Source organism: Oreochromis aureus, linkage group 7 (assembly GCF_013358895.1).
Source record: "Oreochromis aureus strain Israel breed Guangdong linkage group 7, ZZ_aureus, whole genome shotgun sequence".
NCBI classification, from domain to species: domain Eukaryota; kingdom Metazoa; phylum Chordata; class Actinopteri; order Cichliformes; family Cichlidae; genus Oreochromis; species Oreochromis aureus.
The window spans coordinates 22,695,334-22,718,525 of record NC_052948.1 but is presented as its reverse complement, the minus strand read 5'-3'; the positions used below and the strand labels follow the sequence as shown (position 1 = coordinate 22,718,525).

At 41.7% G+C, this 23,192-nt stretch overlaps 1 protein-coding gene across 7 annotated transcripts in view; it reads right to left on the bottom strand.

Annotated features, from left to right (window-relative positions):
* The window catches only part of LOC116313968 (transcription factor SOX-6-like), a 102,085-nt gene extending 79,997 nt beyond the window's left edge, over positions 1-22,088 (bottom strand). The window contains exons 1-3 of one of the 7 annotated variants that reach the window (XM_039615542.1): positions 21,105-22,088; positions 6,004-6,074; positions 3,010-3,092 (exon numbers count right to left, since the gene is read on the bottom strand). In XM_039615542.1, the coding sequence (XP_039471476.1) occupies positions 3,010-3,014 (5 nt within the window). In that variant the 5' untranslated portion in view covers positions 3,015-3,092; positions 6,004-6,074; positions 21,105-22,088. Of the gene's footprint in view, positions 1-3,009; positions 3,093-6,003; positions 6,075-19,732; positions 19,917-21,104 lie in introns of those variants that run through there. The other 6 variants (XM_039615540.1, XM_039615541.1, XM_031731828.2 and 3 more) reach the window with 6 other exon arrangements.
* Between the last annotated feature and the right edge of the window lie 1,104 nt (positions 22,089-23,192).

Genomic DNA, 23,192 nt, shown 5'->3' with positions numbered 1-23,192 from the left:
AATTAATTATTTCAACACCAACTACTCACTTATTGTTACAATAAGTGAGTAGTTAAGCTCCTAAGACTCATAAATGCATACAGCATTTAATGGTTACTAATCTGAGCACAGGCATGTACTTGGAAACTCAGCACATACTTTCTTCTCGCTGACTCTTGCTGCATAACTAATCGAGGGTGACAGAGAACAAAGGAGAAGATTAGAGGATTTAACGTGTGACACAGCCACAGGTCAGGAGGCGGTTTAGTCTCTAACTGTGATTATGGGCAGGCAGGTGTCATCGGAAGATGTAGCCAAAGACAGCGCATCTATGCCCCGCTGAACTGCTTGTTTCAGTCCCAGTGGGTCAGGCCTGCAGCACAGGGATGTTGTGTAGCTGGGTAAAACTCATATACATGCTTTAAACCACTGAAACTGTTTGACTGTGACAGCTCCAGTCAGTGTAAGCCTTCCTTTGGTACTAAATAAACATTCAAATTTACTCCAAGGACTCTTTTATTACAGTGAAAGGTACTGTCTTACTACTGCATGCCTAATACAATATGAATAACAAGCTTGTTATTTGTAAAACCGAAGCGACTCCTTGAACTTAAATTCTCATTTCAAAGTCCTTTCTGAAAACTTTCTGTGTACAAAGTCAGATGAATGGATTATGAGACGTGGCTCAGTTGTCAGCTTGTTGTCTCACGAGCTTTGAGAACATTTGTATCATTAGCTATAGTCGTCCAGCTACTTTATCAGCGTGGCCTCTAATTGCTCGACAGCACGGTTGATGTTGACGCTAACCAGGAGCGATGTCATCCATCCTCTCCTGCTACAATGGGGCTCATTGGATTAAGTTCGAGCAGGCTTTGTTAAAAGCTGGCGCAAATCTAATCAAGGAAGAGACCTCAATTATGCTAGCATGTACTTAAATGATCAGATCACTAAATTTGGAGGAGGGGGTTGGCCACTGCAGGAATGCAATCAGCAGCCATTAGGGCAAGTTAATTTTAGCTGATGGCAGCTTTCAAATGAGATGCAGGATTTTACTTTAATGAGAATACTGTAATTATGAGGCTGCTATGCTGTTGCGTGATGCTGCAGTGAACTGTATTCAGGGTCGCTTTAATTTTGATCGCAAATATAAAGCTGAGTCAAGTCTCTTAACGGCAAGTGTTAGCACTGCGGGAGAGCCATTGTTGCAGATGTGCTGTTTGCTTTTTGACCTTCCTTCTTTCCACCTACACAGTCAACACAACATTCAAACACAAGGTATTTAAAACCCACTGTTTTTAATGAAGTGTTGAAGGAAACCAAACAGCTGAAAAAAAAAACCTCATTCCAGCTACGGCATGTTCAAGAATGCAAAGAGGTAGAGAGGTATAGAAGCATATTGTCTGGAGAGAATAATACGCTGGATCACTGTGATCTAAGGACCCGGTGACATCTCCAGCAAAAACCACAACAGAGAGGCTGACCCTGGCCTCAGACCTCCACGACCCATGGCAGGTAAAACAGGAAGCAATCATTCTTAATGTCAGTGAGTTTGCTAGCACTCCTTAACAGGAGGCCTGAGGTCTGAGTGTAGCAGCAGTTACCAAAAAAAAAAAGATAGAAAATGGGCAAAAATGCATTGGAAACACTTACAGTACAGACACATATGCAAATAACAATGAGCAGGGTTCCTGTCCATTTTTTTTTTTTTTTTAGTGGAAATTTGCACATAAAAATTACACAAAACCTTTGACACCTTTTTTAATCTATGAAGAAATTCTTAAGTAGCAGCTGAAACACAAAGTGAATAATGGGAATAATGAAAGAGCTGCTTCATTTCACAACAGTTCAAGACAAGATTTGGATATCTGCAAATATTGAAATCTTTCTGTATATTGATGCAAAATGATTGTGTAACTTTTGCAGCAACAAATATTTAGGAATATTTTTTGCTGCAACTGCAGAAACAAACTCCCAAAATGATAAAGAGTTACTGATTACTAATGGAGCCAATAGCAGAGGAAATGCAAGAAATATTCCCGTGTGCTAAAGCTTTTTTCACAGACGCTCTCGCCACTCATCAGTAGTCTGCAGTTCAACTTTGCCAACTGTGTCTCTGATCCAAGGATTAAAGTCACCAGGCAGGATTTTCTTTTAACCAAAGCTTTATACAACGAGGAAGTGTTGCATGAAAAATTAATTGTCACACGTTAACAGAAAATTAGAAATACCAGAGTAATTCATTTCTCCCCATTTGATTATGAAAAATGACGAAGACAGCTCTTCATCAGTTATGAAGACTGTTCCGTAACTGTGATCCAAACATGACTACTGTGCATCTGTTTTCACATTCCCATCAGGAATGTGTTACATAGCCTGTAAGTGCTATGTAACACATTTAAGGCCACGCATATAACAAACACTTTGCTTTACGTCTGCTGGCTTGATGTTTAGTTATTACTGTATGGGAGATGCACAACTGGAGTGTTTGTTTTTTTGGACAAATTTGTTATGTATTCACTAATAGCTAAGAAGAACAAGCTTAGGGGTTATGATCCCCCACCATCCTGCCAACATCCTACCCAACTGCCAACACTGTCTACTGTTATTGCTGTGCGACCTCTTATTTCATCTAAAAAGTTCCCAACGTTCCCAGTTTCATTTTCACTCATGAACTTTGTTGGGAACCACACTGCTCACTCCATTTGTTTCCTCTCTGTTCCTTTACGGTTCTACATAGACAAAAACTCAAAACAAGATCACAAGAGAAAATCAGTTGGTCTTCTATTGGCAACAACCTCATTTAACTTGCTTTATCTAGCATCTAGCTTTAGTGAAGCTGATTAGCAGTCACTAGTTGATAACTGGTGACACTGGCCCACTGTGTGTGTGCCGTGGCTTCCATGTGAAGCAGGATGTGGATGTAAGAACCAGCTCGATAAATCAAAGGTTAAAATATAGATCCAAACTGAGGTCCCTCTCCTACACCTCCCTGCTTTCTCCCTCTGCCTGATCATCCAGCTTGCGCATTACCTCATCAGAGGAGGATCTGCCTAAAGCCACAGCGGTCACACAACAGACAAAAGCGCTCATCTCCAGGAAGCCGCTGCCGCTGCCTGTGGTTTTGGAGAGAGGAGAAGAGAAGGGAAAAAGTGACTAAGCCCCACGGCTCCTTTCTTCTCTCTGCAGACTTAGGGATAAACGGAGGGATAAAGCACAGGGGGAGATAATATTTAGAGCAGGCCCCATTTCAAGGGCAATAGAAGAGAGAAAGTGGGGTATGAGCTTGGGTGGTTTGGGAAGTAGCCACAAGGGTCGGTCTATAATGTTACTGGCAGAGGGCCTCGCACCATGGACTTATGTGTAAGTGGGGAGGAACTGCTGCTGGCTTGGCCCTGCCTTAAAGCCAGGGCTGCTGCAGCTCCATGAGCCGCTTCAAAGAAAACCAGATGGGCCTCTGATGGGATGTTGATGAGGCATGAGTGTGCAAAACACCAACGCACATGCGAGCACAAACACATATAGGAAACAACAACATACATAACACTCGCGCATATGTACTCTAGCAGTTCACTTCTCTTTTCCCATCCCAGAAAACGTCCTTTCAAGGTATCCTGTCCACCACAGGAAAGTCATATGTGAGGATAAATCAGAACAGTAAACTAACTGTCCAACTTGAAGAGGACACAACAGAGTTCTGCTAACATAAGATTAACGTGAGGTTAACTGCGTAATGTTAACTAAGCAACACTAAATGTTGTTAGATGCTGCCCATTAGCAGTAATGCAGCCGAGTTCTCACACAAAGCTAAAGTCAAATGTCGTGGAGCAGATAAGGACATTTTCCTGGGGGAGGCCAAACAGGTAACCTCAGTGGGTTCATTAGCTTATTAGCTCATTTGCTTACTACGAATCATCTCAACAGCTGCTTGCTGTCTGGTAACTTGTCTAACTCTTTGCAAATGACTTCTATTACAGCAGCTATGTGTAACAACAGAGCTCTGAACACAGGGCTATCTTTTTGCATAAAGTGGTTGAATTATTTTCCTGAACTCTTCCTTACTGCTCATTACAGCTCTGATTGAGATTTTCAGAAGACAACACTAATATCGCCTACAGCTTGAAATCCCGTGCTGTGGACATGTTGTGTCAGTTTATTTACATATAAGCTCTGATCCTAATTTCCTCATGGAAGATTAAAACATTCTGGATTCACAGAAAAACGAAGAAGAAAAATGTAGTTTTCCACACGCTAAATGTGAACACGCGATAATCGACATTATCCTGTTTCACATTTGGAGCACTGCCCAGTGACGCCACAGACACAGAACTGCTCTTCTGATCACTCGCTGGATATTTATAGCAAGTTAAGGCTTCAATTTTTGTAACTCAAGCACACAACATCCTCTTCCTTCCAAAGTCCTGTGAAACAAAGATGCCATAAATCATCGCTGTCACGACAGGATTGGTACCCAATAAAGACTGTGATTTTGTTACGAGGGTCCACTTGTCATCTTACCGGTATGTTATTGGATTTGAAAAGCAATTGCATGTTAAAAGACACAATAATTTGATTCTGAGTTTGCAAATCAGCTGATGAAATTAAGGATGTTTGATAGAATTATAAGCGAGCCTAAGTCACCTGGGTTTTTTTCCAGTCTTTATACAGTTCCTTACTCCAGTGCTTTTATCTATGATAAAAAAAATCTGTGAAAGGATTCCACAGATCCACAATATTGCTCCCTAAATTGCTCTAGATTGATAATTCTTTTTAGTTTAACCAAAGTGGTTCTTTCTTCTTTGATTTTTACTGGTACTTTGGAGGGATGAAGGGGTAAGTACACTCAGTAATCAATCCATCCATCTTCTTAACCACTTTCTTTTCTCTTCATCTTTCTTTCCATCTTTCTCTCTATCCTTCTTTCCATCCGTAACCTGGCTTATTTATCTTGTGACCTCTTGCACTAGTCCCATACGCAGGTAGCAAATGGCAGTTCTAGTTTGTGATAAAAGATGAATTATAAAAATGTTACTTTCAGCTGCTTCCTTATTCGCAAGGAGTCGCCACAGCAGGCAGCTCCGCAAGTTTGATTTGGCAGATTTCTACGCAGGATGTCCTTCCTGATGTAACCCCAAAAATGATTTATATGAGCCATAAACCAAGTATTTAAAACTAAAATGCTACAAGCCAGCAGGATACAGATTACCGCTCACAGAAGAACTCTGAAGAGTTTTCATGTACTCTGTTAGCGAGATTCTAGTGAGGATCAAAGAGGCCACTGGCTGACCTACCAGTGACACAAGGGGCACTAGACAGGGCCTTAATAGGTATTCTTAAACAGGAGGATTAGCCAGATGGTCAGATCACTCTTTTCTTCAACCTCTCCCATCTGTACATTTCATATGTCTCTGCTGAAAACACTGAGATCAGCCCCAGCGACTTCACCCGATTAATTTAGGCTAGTGTTACCTGTAGCACTATTTGACTCCAGATATAATCTTTATTGCTCACAGAGAGAAAGTCCATTAAAAGGCACACTGTAGGTCCCAGCAGCGAGAGGTTCCTGGAGTGATGCCTGTGGGAGCCTTTAAAAGACCCCTTTCTTCACCCAAGTGAAAGCGGCTATTGAGGGCACACAGGGCAGAACACTACCAGAAGTGGAGGTCTGCATTTGCTGTGAAACAAAATGAAAAGCAGTCTGTCTGTAGCAACGGAGGAGTGAGAGGTGGCTGACAAGCAAATAGCTGGATACAGTTTTGTTAACATGGGCTAGCATTCACACACACGCACACACACACCTCAGGTAACACAACCGCTGGTGCAAAACCTGGCATGTTCAAACACCAGCGAGAGCCGCTCTGTGCTGCTCTGCCAAAACAATAGTGTTTTCCCTGCAACAGCTTATCATCTGCCTTGTTACTGAAGCTGTTATCCGAGGTGCCAAGCAGTGGCACAAAATCACAAAGAAGCTGGCGGTGTTACAGTGCAAGAAAGTACTTGTCATGTCAGTGGATGAGGAAAACTTACAGAAATAAGAGGCTTCAGCTCCAACACCCTCTTCGCACTTAAGGATGCACTTTAAAATTCATGAACATCACCTAGAATAGAGCAAAATAGACAAAAACAAGGAATGTTTTGTCAGATAACATCTATGATGAGATGAAAACTGACATTTTATGTGACCCTCCACGGCGACAGCCTTGCCATGCAAATCAGGAAATATTTTTCAGTGCTACATTTTTTGCATCACGCCAGCAATGGTTTGACAAACTATGAAAATTTGAATTGGGATCTGTTCTTGGAGCACAGTGAACACTCTCAGCCCACCTGGGAGCCCTCTGTAGCGGATGTTCATGACAGAACAGAGCTCCTGTATCAAGTCCACAGCAGACCCAACAGAGGATCAGTGTATTTCTTTCGCAGCACTTTCCCCTGCACAAACAGCGGCGCACACTGAGCCACGCAAAGCCCAACAAATGACAAACAACGTGATTCTTGTACGCAGCTTTGAAGTTTTAAAAAAAAGAAGAAGAAATTGGCTGAAATCTGTCTTAATGTGGTTAGCGATGTCTGATATTTTCTTTCAAAAGCCGATTCCAGCGAGAGCACGGAAAAGAAATCTCTCATCAGGTGGACAGTTCACCATTCTTAAAACAAACCACTCTCACTCCCGAAGCTAACCGGGGGTCAGCCTTATTATAGCCTCACTCACACACACACACACACACACACACACACACGTGCAAACCACAAGCAGTCATTTGCTAAACCGGATAATAACAAATAATGACAACACTTTGAAGGTACTGTGATCAGGATGGAGGGAGTCATCACTCTGAGGGAGCCCCAGGTTGAGAGAGAGATAGTCATAATTAAGAGAGGAAGGTTGCTAATTTATGAAAGAAAGAACTGACCAGGATAAGGAGGCTCTTAAAGAGAGTGTCTGTGCAGACAGAGACAGACAAAGCAATTAAACACACCAAAGCAGCATTTTTCTGATGCCGCTCATCATCAAGTCACCCAAACACAGCATCTAAGTGGTACAAAGGGGGCCATACAAACACCCCTTTGATTCTACCATTTGAGCCTAATTGAGAACAACGAAGAAAAAAGCAAACACTGGGCATATATGATCTTTTATTCATGTCTTTAATCAGCCAAATGATTCTCTCGTAGAAGCATTTTTCTCTCAGGGCACAATTAAATCTGAATCTTATTCTGAACGGAGAAAATCAAAGAAGTTCTGATAATAAAACCGATAACAAATAATGGGTAAAAACACATTTTGGTGAAACATCCCTCCAAACATTTCTGTAAGATGCAACTCTCTTTGTCTCTCTCTCTGTCTTTGCCTTGAGGAACCATTGACTCAAAAAGCCACTTTCTCAATCAAGTGACTGCGAGTTGGATTCCCCTGAGCAGCATTCACACTCCGCAGCTCTCGCTGACCCGTCTGAACACGTTCCAGATGTCTGCAGAGCCAGTTATTCTGTTTCCTCTCTTTCTTTTTAACCCCCCCTCTCGCTCTCGCTCCCTCTTTTCCCCCGTCATTCCTCTGCTCCACACACCCTGCCACTCATCTGCAGATGGCAGATCTGACACCTGGAGGATGCTGGGTAATCGGAGAGACAGCTGGCTGTCCAGTAGAGGAGCACTGCCGCAAAACATACACAGACTCAGCAAAAATCCTGTGTGCAAGGACCCACTCGCTTATGCTGGTGTGCGTGTTTTCTGCAGGATTTCTGCACATGTCCACATGTGCATATGCAATGTGTAAACAGTGTTTATACCAACGGAACTGTTATAAATGTGTGTACTGTAGAGCCTGAAATATAAAAGAACAAAAAGAGAGCTAGTCATCTGAAGTAAATTAATGCAGGAATTATTTACCAAGTTCTTCGCTGGAAGCAGTGAGCACTCAAATGGACGTTTATAGACCAGGTGACACACACTGGCTGCTTTTATTTTTTCCTTTAATATGTTGTGCTTCCACACTCATGCTCAGTTGCTGCTCTTCACCACTATGTCAGATCCTCTTCTCGGGGAGGACCTGACATAGGAGATCCAGGCTATAGAGCCATTACAGGCTTCTCCTGACAACTGCAGGAAGTAACAGCTACCTTTTTGGCCCACTGTCCAACAGCTGTAAAATGGCACATGTCACCCTACAGTTGAGCCAGCTGCAGGGGAAACAAAGTGTCTGATATTTGGAATAGATACTGAAAGCAGCAAAACAAAAGGCCTGAGACAAAAGACAAAAACCAAAGCTGTGACATCATTGCATTAGGGAACTTTTTTTTTTTTAAAGAGGTGAGCAATACCGTGCACGACAAGAAGATACCCTGTGTTATGTTCACAGCGAGGCCAGCACCTGCACAATGAATGCACGCATTCACGCAACAAAATATGCGCAGTCCCAAATGTTGTCTTGTTGCAGCTGTCAATGCCACTTGTGCAATCGTGGACACACTGGAGAAAGAACAATGGAACTCTATTAGGCGGAAGCGCTCTCAATGAGCGTGGCCCTGCATGAGGCTCTGTGCTGCCACTTCCATGTCTGCACCGTAGGAAACAGTGCATGGTTCCAGCTAATCATATGGGCAATTAAACCAAAATGAGGCTCACTTGACCCATAAATGATGAGCTTATAGCGCACACTGCCTCTCTGAGGGCCACTGGCCATGTCATCCAGGCCTTGTAATGTTTAAGAGATTATTTTTTTAGTATTTTCACTCTGGGTGCGTAAGAAGGGAAACCTGCTGTGTGCAACTATTAGCACTGAACTCTTAAATCTGCGCACTATGAAACTGTGACAGACATATAGACAGTGTTTCTGAGGTTGTATGATTCACTGGCCAGAGTTTACAAATATTAGTTTGACAAAAAAAACTTTTACACAAGTTATTTGTTCTATGAATTTAATTTTTTATGAATACTGCTGCTGTCTTTACTCTGTCCTTGAAGCGTGACATCCTAAATGAAACAACGTAGCTTGTACAACAAGTCCTAAAGCGAAACAATGTGCTGCTATTCCTGCCTTTCGCTAAACTATACACACCTAGATATTCAAGCAATAAAGTGAATATGTATATATATATATATATATATATACATATATATATATATATATATATATATTATTTTTATTTTTTTTTTAATTTACAAAGACTTTTAGAATTCTTCCACCTCATAGGAATTATATGGTGATGGGTGGGCGACCAAAGCACAGGACTTTGACTTTTAGAGGTCGACATTTGCATCCAGCAGCTCTTCTGTGGCTGGTTTTAGACTGCTAAAATACTTAGTTAAGTCAAGGAATGGATAATGTTTCCTTATTATGTCAGCAGGAGAAGAAAGGATTGAAGAGTTGCACGTGGGTGGGCAAACTGCTACAGAATTTTATTTTATTTTTTTTAAAGGTGCAACAAGGGAAGGGGATGTTTGCATGAGTGAAAAGCCTTTGTGTTCCCTTCATCGAATACCTGGGCGAACATTACAGAAGCTTAAGTGACAACACGCATTTCTCTCCCAAGTCGCTGTTAACATGAAATATTGCTAAAGTTAAAGGTGGGAGGGAGACAGAGGACGGTAGGGGCAAGCGCCGGCACATATGTCTAAACCTCACCCCTCTGCTCACTACCCTTAGGAGATTACATTATGGTGTTCACCATTGTCCCGCTTCTTCAAGACAAAGCCTGTTCCACTGTGCAAACAGCGCGCCTTGGAAAGACTGTAAAAACAAGAGGTGAATGTCAAAGGCAAAAGTGAATAGGATCTCTCCCTTCTTTTGTCGAGCTGGTGAGGTATGCACAAACACATCGCTGCGTGACAGAGAAGAAAGGAGGGCCTTGTGAAGGAAGGAGCTGGAAAAAGTTGGAGCGTCTTCGCATGAAAAGGCCAAAACCGTGAGAAGTTGCCTGCCTGACTCCTGGGCCTATAGAAAACTTCCATACGCAAGCATTTGGATGAAAGACCCCCAGAATACACAAGGCATTACTCTGAAGACAAAACACAAAGCCTGGAATGGTGACCTCTGGATGCCAAGAACATAGAGACTGCAAAATGCTTCTGTGTCCAAGAGAACAGAAAAAAAAACTAGAACACAATAACATAGTCATCAAGAAACATGTTAATTTACCCCAAAATGATATCAGATGTATGAAGACACGCCAGTCTTTGCAAAGCTTCCAGTGTCCCGGCCTAAAGTCAACCTTGTCACGACCCAAACAAGGCTTTAACTGTCAGGGGCAATTAATGAGGGCGACCTCAGCTCCCTCTAATTTACAAGGCCAGCGCCAGTCTGTAATTAATTGCTGCGTGCATAAATGTAAATGAGTCCACTGGGGAAGTAGAAGGAGGGGGGGGAAAAAAGGGCTGTCAGGCCAATATTCCAGTGGGGAGCAATCTGCTAGAGAGGGAAATGATTTAGAGGACAGCACACAAATCTGCTGCTCCGTAAAACACGAAGAAGCTGAATGTGAGGGGAGACTTGTTGAGATGGAGGAGGTGGTCGTCAGGATTGGTAGAAAAAACAACGGGAATAACTGCGGTGGCAATAAATATCAACCGTTTTATTCCAGTTGTCTTTTCTCCATACGTCCGCTTCAAACACACAGTTTATCTCATCACCAGAACAAAAAGAAAAACACCATCTCACACTCCTCCCGAGTGCTACTTTGTGGTAAAATGTTTCTTTCTTTTTTCTTTTTTTTGGGGAAGAATTAATGCACACATTTTATTTTACAGAATTCTAAACCATGATGTCAACATTTATAAAGGACCAAGTCTTTTTTTTACTTTATTTCTCCACAGTTCTGTAAATTTTTTTGACCTTTCAGTTTACCTCCCTTAATCATAAAATTTCCTTTTCAGCCTAAAAAAAATAATCACGGGTTAACACACGTGCACACATTTGCATTTGGGTTGCACCGTCCCAGGAACATCTTGTGGGCGTCAGAAGGAACTTTAGAGGTGGAACTTTAGCAACTTGATGCGACCTCTGACAAATCATTATCCCAACATGTAACCGTTATGTTCCATAAGATTTTGCTGAATATTTCATTCTCTCAGCGGCATGACTCACTCCATCGTCACCGTCCCTAAGTTAGATCTTATTCTCTGGCACAAAGGGTGGTGAAGCATGTTCACAAAGCACATGAAAAATCAAAGACAGGCAGGCAGAGGAAACGTGTAATCATTTATGAAAACTACAATAGCCACTGTCATGCATAAATCTCCTGCACAAAGGGCCGCCTCTTAACTTCTTTTGTTTGGGCCATAAACAAACAGGTACAGAAACCATTGTCTGGTCAAAGTTGCACAAATGTGAGGAAAAACAAACATTAGATGCACAATGTAGTGCAGAGACAGTTAAAGACACAGGCATGCGCGCACACACACACACACACACACAGACGTGGCGGGCGGCGCAGCAGCTACAGTAACATCTTTACAACATAAGCTCCTTTTCACTACAGCGCTCAACAAAGGCAAATGAGATTTTTCCTACAGCGGGCCTCCAGCAATAACAAGTGACATCACAGGCCCGTCTATGTATGTTTCCCATATTTAACGGGGAGAAACAGCGTTAGCTCCTCCAGAATGATACTAAACAGTTTGCTGAGGCAGCATGTTTCCCTCTTGCAGTGGCAGGCACCATCAACTTGAAGGACTGAGGCAAAAGGCCGTTTCATTTTGTCACACACCGGCTTGTGAGCCAGTGCGACTGCCCTGAGCACTTCTTTGCCGTGTTTAATCATTTAATTTAAGTTCCTCTCAAAATACGCCGTTCATGTTAGATGCCATCAATAGGTGGGGCTCCTGAAGACCCTGATGGCTCACAGCAGAGTAAACATACACAGTGCTGCTAACACTAGTCACCATATCTTGTGTATTCTTGTGTGTGAAACCGTCCAGCGTAAATGTCAGCAGGTGATACTGCTGTCCATCCAGCCATCTAAAATGCGTTGGCCCGAGTGGAGGAAACCTGATGTCTGAGCTCGGTCAGCTCGATACCCAAGCCAGCGCCACTCCTCTGCATCTCGTCATCGCTGAACACCACACACCCCATTTCTGCTAATCCAACAGTATGTGCAGAACATAGCATGCCGTATACAAACAGGCCTGTTTGTATATGTAAATAAATACACACATTAAAAAAAGGGGATGATCCTTATGTGTGTATGTTATGAAGACAGGGCTCTGTCTTTTCTATTCTGAGCCACACAGTTGATATCTTGTTTTCTCTCTTTTTTTCTTTAGTGCTGCCTATATCTCTCCACTTTGAGCCCAAGTGGTCACCACCATCCTATGATGACAACAGCTCGATTAAAGACTTCTTTACGGCTCAGAAACCATGGCAACGCCCTGTGTAGACAAGCTGGCTGATGACCAATTGGATTCAGTCCTGGGCTCAGTGGGTGGGACCATGTCATCCTGGCCCTCACTACTTTACCACAGGATCATTTCAGAGGCCTCGCACCCCGAACCCTGCTTCCACGCCCCATTACTCCAAACCACTACGAGTGGTAAAAGTGGAGGTTACCCAGCCTGCATTTAGAACAGAGTGACGCTTCTGCAGATGGGAGGAGCAGGAAAGAACCAAATCATAAAAGCAATGTAAACATGAACCCAGAATCCAGCCTCCCTGGGTTTATTTGCAGCTGTTTCTTTCTTCTTCTTCTTCTTCTTTTTTTTGTTCTTTAACTTTAAAGAGGTTATTAATCTCTCTCAGGTTGTGTGGCCAGGAGAGGGAAAATAGAGTGACACTGGCTATGCAGCAAAAAACTACAGATTCCTGAAAAGGCAAGTCCTGATTGGCTTCCAAGGAAACTGTGATATATGCTGTTAAGAGTGAAACTATAACTGACAGTAATTTTCAAAAAGGAGTTCTGTTCTTAATCAGCGTGAACAGCACCGAGGGCAAATTACGAGCAGAGTGGAACAGATCAGACCCGGAGTCACCAAAAATGTAGACTCAGATTTCACATTTAATAAGTCATGACCACGTATGCACGGAAATGACATCTCAGTGGAATTTACTGTGTCGTGCTGTAAATTATCTTTTTTTTAAAAATAAGAAACAAAAAACTAATGTGCAACATAAACCATAACTATGGTCAGAATACAAGAGCAAAATGACCTCAAATATAAATGAACATTTAAAGGGACACTGTGCCATCTTTACATCAGCTGATGTGAGTGTTAAAAAGGGGTTAATAAGGATACACTACTGCGGGAAATATAGTTTCCCTTATTTTTTAAACTTGACCCAAATCATCAACTTAAGCTCAACACATCTGAGCTTCTGTTGCTTCAGTTTGGACAGTTTTTACACTTTCTCCATTATGGAAATGACCCAGTTATTTTAAAAAGTACTTATGCAAGTTTTTCTTGTTTGTTTGTTTTTCTTGTATATTCCTTTAACCAATCAGATCATGATTTACAAAACAGGCTACAAACCATAGATGATATAAAAGATGGATAAAGCTTTGGGTCATATGGATAAAACTTTAAGTCCATTTTAATTCTGGTCATTCTAAGTGTCAGAAACGAGGATTATCCAGTTCACTGAACGTTAGCCAATGAGCATGGATTTTAACTGTCCCACCCCCCTGGCTTGTCACAACTGGTTTCAAAACACCAAAAGACAAAAATGCTCATCTCAAGCTTTCATGTCACAGTGGCTACATCCATGTTTTTTCACTGTCTATCCTACAGACCTTTTTCCTATCCATGTCTCTATTTCTTCAAAATAGACCTAATTACTATGTAAATTTGTTTCCACTTTATTTGTTTTATTATTATAGTTTGTAATTAGTTTTTTACACTAAAGTAAATTCAACTTCAAAGTATTGAACTAAAGCAAATTCTTTGCTTAAGGTCTGAGCCAAATAGAGCAGTGAAGTTATGACAGCACTCCCTGCATGTTTTGATAAACGCGTTGTATGCCCAAGGATGCATATGTGCGTCTGAGTATGAATGTGTGTCGACACTGTCCTATAGCCAAAGTACACATGCACAGTAGCATGTGGTTCTATTTTGTCAGTATGAGCATCATTTGCCACTTTCAGCGGTTCATCAAAATGCTCTCAGAAAGGTTCATGGACAGCACAAGAGGACTTTTCTCTTGCCACAAACACTTCAACACATTTCCTTTTTTTCCCCCCATCCTTGGACAGACAGACTTGCAAAGCAAGTTCAATACGAAACTTGCCGTGTTGTACTAAAGTGGCCCTGGAAGCAATCTGTATTAAAAATCAGCAGATTAAAAAAAACAGCAAATAAATAGAGAGCACCTGGGAACGATTTGTGCAACATCAACAGCAGAGTTTCATCAAAAGGTAGTGCAAATAAATTCTTTTTGTTTGTTTTAACCTGTTGGGCGTGCCAGAGGGGTGGGGCCTATGTTGCATGACAATCCACAAACAGCAAGCTTTGCTGTTAATTGCACAAAAGTGTAAGAGTAAATAGATATTCAAACACTTTCATTCGCTTGATAAAACTTTCCAGCAATGGTTATTAGATATAATTAGTAATTAGATATGAAACCCCACCCTTCTGATTTAGAAGCAGCATAAACTACACAGGAGATGTTTGCCAATGACACTCGCCTTTATTCAGTCCTACAACAGTACAATCCACCCAAGACTCGTTTTTTTTAAGATGTGAGCCAGTACTAATCATTAACGTTGAAATCTTTCTTGATCAGCTTTACTGTTAAATTATAAAAATGAACCGCAGATAAATTAACATCTGAGGGTTTGGATCTTCCACGCAGGGAATTTTCTTAATCCTTGCAAACACAAAAAATAACAGGACAAACATGAGAGTATCAGTTGTGCACCGCACAACTTCAATCTGCAGAACTTTTATATCACCATCACAACAAGTATAACAAACACCAACCAAATACCATGGTCGTAGTATAGACAATAGCAAAGACTCTGTTTCGCACCAATCATACGACTCATGTCACGACAAAATAGAGCACCAGCTAGTTGAGGGGTTTTTTTGTATGACAGTGTTTTTGGTTTACAGAAAGAAGAAAGTAAGTTATTTTTCTTTACATTTTTAACACAAATGTTGTTCCAATCTCTGGGTCATGGCTGATCATCTTTACTGTCAGCCACTTCATATACCTTAGTTTGGAGTGTTCAATGTAACCCAAAAGGAAAGGAGAGAAAGAGGAAGACTGAAGACTGAAAGAGAAAGTGGGGATGCAAAAGCAAAGACGATGGACCAGGAAGGACTTAAAAACCTCCTGGAATTGAAAAACGTGCTTCTCTGTGTGATTTCCTTCTTCTGTAAAATCATCAGGAGTGTAATTGCCAAAGCATCTGCTGCCTCTGCTGCTACAGTCCAAGGCCACGACTGCTGACTGACAGATAAAGAGCCACTAGAGCACTTGTGTCAGTCACCTGGTAGCCCTCTAGTCTTATTAGAAATTCAAAAAGCTGGCGATCAGACAGGCCTGACCAAAAATAAAGGCTGACCACAATCATCTAACTTATCCCGATGGACTCTTTGTTTTTGACATTTACTTCTGGCACCAGCGTGTGCTGAAGTTTAGGGGGTTGGTCAACTTCAGGGGAAAAAAAACAGTCATGTCTTTTTCACAATGAGTCAGCCTGTTTTAAGAAACAATAAAGTTACAGTGATGGGTTTTACATAAGCAGCAGTGAAAAACTACTGAGATGAATCTCTTCTGCTGCAACATTACAGAATATTAAAAAATTCAAATGCTATATGTTCCTGTTTTTTTAATGTTTTGGTTTGGGGGGGGGGGTTTCTGCTCCTTTGGGTTTTTGCATTTACTGATTTGTAATGTAACTGTGTTGATTTTTTTCCACAAAATAAATAACAAATTTAAGTTCATGTGCTCTTCTTCCCTTTTATGTCCTAATGAAAAAGGGAACATCATCAAGTCACTTTTCACTACCTAACATTGTAGCCATCACATAAATGTAAAAATGTTAGTAGGTTGTTTCAGATGCTAGAATTTAATTTGTAATTTGCAACATGACTACAATGCAAAGTAAATAAAATCCCACTTTTTCTTTCACACACATGTCTCCACAGGGGAATCAGAATGACAGCTGCTTCATTTAAGGACGCATAAACATACCTTAACTGGGCACAAAGTGTCTCAGCATTAAAGTAAAATACCACCCTGCACTGCTTCTTATGTGTATATACCATAGGCTGGATTTGCTTGGTGATTTATGTTGCCTCAATAATTTAGTTCTTACATTTCCAAAAATGACTTTTTGCAGCGTGGAGAAAAGGCAGCTCTCTGTTTCGTGTCAGCGGTGATGGTAAGTTTTTCCACACAAGAAAAAGCAAGAGAGCACCAAGAACGATGCTGCCATTTCCACTGCCAAGTCATTCAAATCTCAAAATGAACCAAAAAAATTACAAATGTTTTTTGTTTTACGAATTCATATCATATAATTAAAAAAAAGCTTTTGTTTAAAAAAGAACAGTAAGAGGTTTAAGGTGGACTGAAGCCACCTTTTAGAAGCTTTCCTCTCCAGGCAGAAGGCCTAGTCTATGTCCATGTTAACAGTGCAACAACCATTTGTCAAAGCTCTCGTGTAAACCACATATTTAGAAGTCTTACTCTATCCTTTGCATGTATATAAGAACTATTGTTAATGTTGCAGACATCAAAGGTGCATAAAGAAAGAACAGTCAGAAAACAGCTGATGAAGGTGGAGAAAGCTTGAGCTCCTCTGTGCATCAAGAAACTCCAAAATAAGAGACGCAGTGAATCTGAGAAGATGCCATAATGCCGAGCAAAGACTACATACTGTATGCAAAAATGTAACATGGATGAGAGAGTGTGTCTTGTGTGCTTGCATGGAGGAGATTGTCATTAAGAAGTGTGTGTGTCAGGTAAGCTCTTATTTTGAGCTTTTAAAATTGGAAGGCTGGGAGCAGGTGCTGGAGATTCACCGGCAGAAAGAAAAGGTTACCCCGAGACCACCAAAAGAGAGGAGAGAGAAGAATGAAAACGGCACCCGGTTATTCTCTGCTCAGGGGAAAAATTAAGAAGCTGTTTCCAAGGTTATATCATGGTGGAAACATGGGGACGAATCCATAGAGCAGAATGTCCATCCAGTGAGGCCCACATTCACACACTCGCAATGAAGGAACATACATGCGTGCGGGCAGAAAGCCTTGTTATAAATATAGAAATTCATGACAAGGACGCACCATAAAACACACCGAAAATCCTTTTATAGTATACACACCTAACTGTGCCACAAGAACACACACACTGCCGTGGTGCACGCTCATGTGCAGAAACACAATGTAATCAGTGAAAATACGCGTGAGAACAATTAGTCACACATTTGTCTGATTTCTTTCTGGACAAGCGCAAAAAACACAAAAGATGTGAAAGTGCACAAAACAAGCATACACATACATGCACTGTGCGCACAAACACACCTAAGCTTCCACTTTGGTTGTGAAACTTATGGGCATCTGCCAGCATGTTTCAAGTGCTCATTCTCTGGGGCCCCAACCTTTCTTTTTCAGCAGCAACACTGCAATTTGGGTGTGCCGTTGGGCCAGAGATAAGTATAGGCTGACTAATATGCACTTAGGACTCAGGGAGAAATACTTACGGCTAAATGTTTAATTTGTGTTTGTACAACACATGTCCAATTTGGGGGCTGGTGTCTTTTTCAAAGAGCCCGAAAACAAATAATTAGGACTCTCCAGATTGGCCACAGGCTTAAAATTGTGAAGAGACGGATCTCCGATGAAGGTGACTGACATCCTCCAAAAAAACAACATATGGAAACGTTCAGATCTGCTACAGTGCGGTCAGATGTTAGATAGATGTTAAGCTCAATATGCAGCTAAAACAACAGTAATGCCAAAGAGAGTTAACTTATGGTAGATTCTAAAAATCAAAATCGGGTCTCTTCTGCAGCGAGTGTCTGATTGGTGCCGAAATTCTGACTCTATTCGTGTCCTTTTTTCTAACAGCTGTAAGATCTCTTAATCTTTTGCCCCTCCGACTGTGCCCTCTGTCTGCCACTACAGAGTCTCTCTGAATCACACCACAGGAAAAAGGCCTCCCAGCATCCTAAAAAAAAGAAGAAGTATATGTGCAACATCAAATTAATGCTGGATTTCTAAGTAAGCCCATTTTTCAACACTTCACAGTGAGAAAACGAAAAAGAAGTGAAACCTAAAATTTTCAAACATTTCAGGTTTCATTTGAAAATAAACGTCATGTAATGATTTTTGAATCACAGCTAAAACAAGGAGCATGCCGAGGAAGTGATGACAGAGGAAGATGTAATCAGCAAATGTGACTGTCCACATCAAATGATGGTGTAATGTAATTGAAATAGAAATACATTTTTAAAAACTGCTGTAAAAAAAGAGGACGGAATTTTAAAAATTGTTTTATATTTTAAATCTGTAAAAATTTTATACAGACTAAATCATTTTTTAAATCTATTTTATAAGACAGGTGACGATTATTTCCCACTTGCTCGAGATCCGATGGACATTTCGCATTTCACATTGTTCAGCGGCCGGTCACTGTGTGGACCGGCCGCTGTGTTCACGCTTGTCCGCCTGTTGTCAGCGCTGATTCCCACAGAAGAAGAGGGGGAGGGAAAAAAAAGAAAAGCTGCAGGTCTTCCGTCAGACAGCGGAGAAAGCGCAGCCATGCAGTCCTGAACAATGTGCTGAATTGGCAGCCTATATATAAGTCTGCCATTTGGACCCTCTAATGCCACTTTACCTTATGAGGGAACTTCAACTCGCAGCACCTGCTCAAAACAAAATACCACAGGAGATCGACTCCAGCGGACCCCCCCTTCCTCGGATTGTTTTTCAGACAGACACTCTCACTTACAAGAGAGTTAAGGAGGAGGGCTGGTGGCGGTGTGTGTTGAGTGTGTATGTGTGTGTGTGTGGGGGGGGGTATAAATAGTTTTGCCAGAGTCCAAACAATTAAACAACCTGTTGGAAATTGTCATTATTGCGCGTGGGCAGGCCCAAACTGGCAACCTGAGGATCTGTCAAGCTGGGACGATTCTAAGCTTGAGTAGAGGAGTGATTTGATGAGCAAACAAAAAGAAAACGAAGAAGAAGGAGTGAAACAATTGCAGCAGATAGTGGGAAATTGCGCGTTATTACTACGATTCCCGTAACAACAAGCGATGAAAATGTGGTTTCAGCTATTTAGGAATGAGTAAAACCGTTAGCCGGACACTCGGCTTCCTTCTCCAGTGGTTTTTAAACTCGTTTTGTCACGCGTGTGATCTCTCTCTCTCTCTCTCTCTCGCTCTCTCGCTCTCTCTCTCTGAAAGCTCCTTATCTGCCGGCCAGCAGAGGCTTATCTCGGAGGTGTAGCGTGTCTCTAAATACGGGGAACACCCTGAAGTGACTTTATCAGACGGTGCCCGCCGTTGTCGTGCGCCTTGTCCTCCTGTACCCTCTGTCACATCCCCACCGTGAACTCGGAGCCAAAAGCTTTCACACGGCACACAAGGTCCCACGCTGATCTGCCCGAGAAGCGGGTCTCTCTCCCCGCTCTGAATAAGAAACTGCTCCCCTCTTCGCGTGGCTCAAGTTCACGCACCCACGCAATTAACTTCACACATAACGAGTGTCAGGTGAAACTGAAACTCGTGTTCTCCCAGAAAGTTCAGATGCACTGTACGAAAAGAAAAAACGCAAAAAGCCACGTAAAGAAAAAGATGAAGGGGGGTGGAAGGAGACTTACGGACTAACTTCTTATCTCGTGGGCCGTCCCGGGACGCTGTCATGTCCGGTTGTATTGTCTCGGTGGATCTGTGTGTTGGTGCTGCGGGTCTATTTTCATTTATGACTCACGGGTTTTTCTAGGATCAGTCTCCGTGACCCCGGAACAGCTCAGGCCCGGAGGACGGGGTTTCTCGCCTCTGTGGTCTGTTTTTCTTTCGGTTGTAGTCCAGAGCGAGTGGGGAAACGCAGGGGCACTACCACAGTCTCGGCCACGGACGGAACTGTACACTGTGGATGTGCGGCGAGCCCGTGAACGCGCACGAGGACCACAGAGGTCCGGCAGTAGTACCCGACGCGTTCGCGTTGACAGACGAAAGGGCCACCGCTGTGGCCGGAGAGGAAAGTGCTGAAACTGCAGCAGCCCGCATCCTCCAGCCGACCTGAGCGATGGGCTGACTTTAAGAGCGGCTTTATTTCTGTGAAGTGTTCTGAAAATGCTGCTTTCAAATTCAAGTTTGGGGTTCTTGAGAATTATCACTCAAGATAATGAGCTCAAAAACTTTTATGCAAAGTTTTTGAACTCTCGACCTCTTTCTAAATGTCTTTTAATGAGCTCTAAGCCTATAGAACAATTTTCTGGTGCTCCAGAACCGCTAATCCATTTCTGTTAATGGTGCGTGACAGGGATGTAGTGGAGGGTGAAGTTTAGCCTCTGCTTTTCTTGCACGATTGCATCCTTTATGTCTGGAAATAACCTTGAATCTGGATTACACAAAATAAGGGAAGACGGTGGAAATGCGCTGAAAAATATTGGAAAATGTGTATTTTGGTATTTTTTAAAGAATTTTTTTCTTTATTGTTAATTTTATATAATATCTAAATATGTATGTTCAGTTTGAGGCTCTCCTCACAAGCACGCGGTTTTACTGTGACTGTTATAAATATAATTACAGGTGAAAACGACCAAAACGTTTAATAATTTGCAGTATTATCATAATACAAACAGTGTGAAAACAACTATAACAGACGGCGAGCTCCTGACAAAGTTTAATTACAAACCTATTTCACTCTAATTCTGTGACTGGATCTAAATCTGAGTAATTTATGACAAATAAAAATGACTACGGAACTTTTCCCCTTTAAGCTCTACAGCACCAAACTTTTCTAAAAGAATTGCCCGGAGTTACTTTTTCAGGTGATGCGGTCCAATCACAGCCCTGCTGTGGGGTTTAAGCACAGTCCTGCAGCCCGGGTCTGCGGCTGTCATCGCGGTTTGTTGTTGAACAGAGATAAGCGGAGTGCGCACGGACTTTTCAAAACAAGCAGCCCCGGTGCTGGCGCGGGCTGACTGTCCCGGCGCCTCCACGCAGATGCAGCAAGACTGGTCTTACCTGGATTCAGTCGTTCGTCATGCGCTGTGTACTTCTTGCAAACTTGACGACTCTTCGGGGGGAGCGACGCTGACAGAGTTTTCGGCGGCGAGAACAGGAGTCAGTGCAAACAGCTTCCAAATCCCGTGCGTAAAGTCACCATCGCTGGAGCCTGTCGCGAACCTTGGTAACTCCGTGTTTGCGCTCCGCCAAGGATCAGAAAGTACACCGGGACACTTCGGCGTCGTTGTCAGAAGTTACGCTGAGTCACACCGGAGGTCACCCGGAGGATTTTTTTAATCAAAAGTATTTCAGGTTATTTCCCGGCCGGCGCTGTGTGGCGGCTTAAGTGAGAGTGCGGGGCACTGTCGGGTGAAGAGGCAGAGGCTGGATAACCCCTCCTCTCTCTCCCTCTGGCTCTCTCTCTCCTTTCCTCTCTCTCCCTCGGCTATTTATCCGTCTCTGTCCGCCTGTGTCACTTTCTTTGTTTATGTTTGATGAAACGTAAACCATTCTATATTTTTCTTGTTCACTCCTGTACAGGTACTTCCCCCCCCCCGACTTTTCTTGTCACCCGTGTCCAGCCTTTCCTCTCAGTGTGTGTGCAGCCTTTGAGCGCACGTGTGTGCATGCGCGCGCCAGGCTGCCGGTCACCAACTCAGGATAACCCGCGCGATAAAAAAGTAATAAAATTGCGTTTTGATTTCTTTGATTCCTCCGTGATTTTATTCCCCTTGCAAACTTTTTTTCTTTTTTTTTGTATCAGAAATCACCCAGAACTAAAACTCACGCAGTGATCAGGCTAAGCTGCTTGTTTTATATTGATTAAAAAATATATATTGATCAAAAAATGGGATGGGGGACATTTTAGTAAATAAACAGCAATGAAACGTTTTTTACTCTGTTTTGCAATAACATGAATATATATATACTATTTTCAAAATCAATTTATACATTATTTTATATATTAGATATAAAAATCAATTTGAACAGCAAATTGTGCATATTAATACTTCTCTCTTGTGTGTTTGTTTTTGTTTAGTTTTTTTTTTTTTTTTTTTAATAAAAGAGATCTGTAAATCTGGATCCGGCCTTTTCTTCATTTTCCTAAAGAAAAAATATTTGATGTAAATTAATACATGAGAGGGATGAGACTGGTGGATGCAACGTCTTAAGCCCATTTACATGAACGAGTTTCCCGTTTAATACCTCGTTGATTGTCCTTCGCAAAAATGAAGTGTGAGGTCCTGTCAGAGGTGTGAGCGCCTCTGGGCTCGGTCTTCATAATATTTACTCTCGCGCCACCTTTTGGCGGGTTTAGTGAAGGTCGATCATCCTAAACTTAATTTTAAACCAAACGTGCCCCCACAAAGGCGGCTTTGAAAACAGCTACATATAAATATGTGACGGTATAAAAATATCTTTCAAGCTTTAGTTTAACGAGATTCAAAGGGAAATGACTAATCGGATAAAAAACATAAATATATTAGAAACCACTCAGCGTGAGCTCAATTTTATATCTGCTCTAAAATTAACAGCATTGGTAATTACCAAAATAGTTTTTTATATGTTAGTGGATAATTAATCTAATAGTATGCTCTTTAATCAAAACGATATGTTTAATGTTAAAATATAACTATTGCTGTTGTAGTCCATGAAATTTCAAAGTTTGAAATTTCAAAAAGCAGAAAAATAACATAACACTTTGGGGGTTTTATTTATTGTTAAGATCGCACTACAGATATTTACTTTCATTCATGAATAGAAAAAATTCTTCCAGTTTTTGAATGTTTATTTAATTTCCGACTTCCGAGGGAAGTCCGGCTTGTCCAAGTTTAATTATAAAATACAATTATAATACAACAAAAACTTAGCAAAAAAAAGTAGGAAAATTTATGTTGAGCGGATTTTATTATTATTATTATTATTATTATTATTATTATTATTATTATTATTATTATTTCAGTGTTCCTTGGCAATAAATAACCAAATACAGTTGGAAAGCCTGTTTATTTCAACTGCATTTGTGGGTTGAGCAGCAGAGTTGAGTAGGTGGGTTGTGCCCCTGAAAACCTTGCCATAGGCCAACTTCCGGGGGGGGGGGGAGCC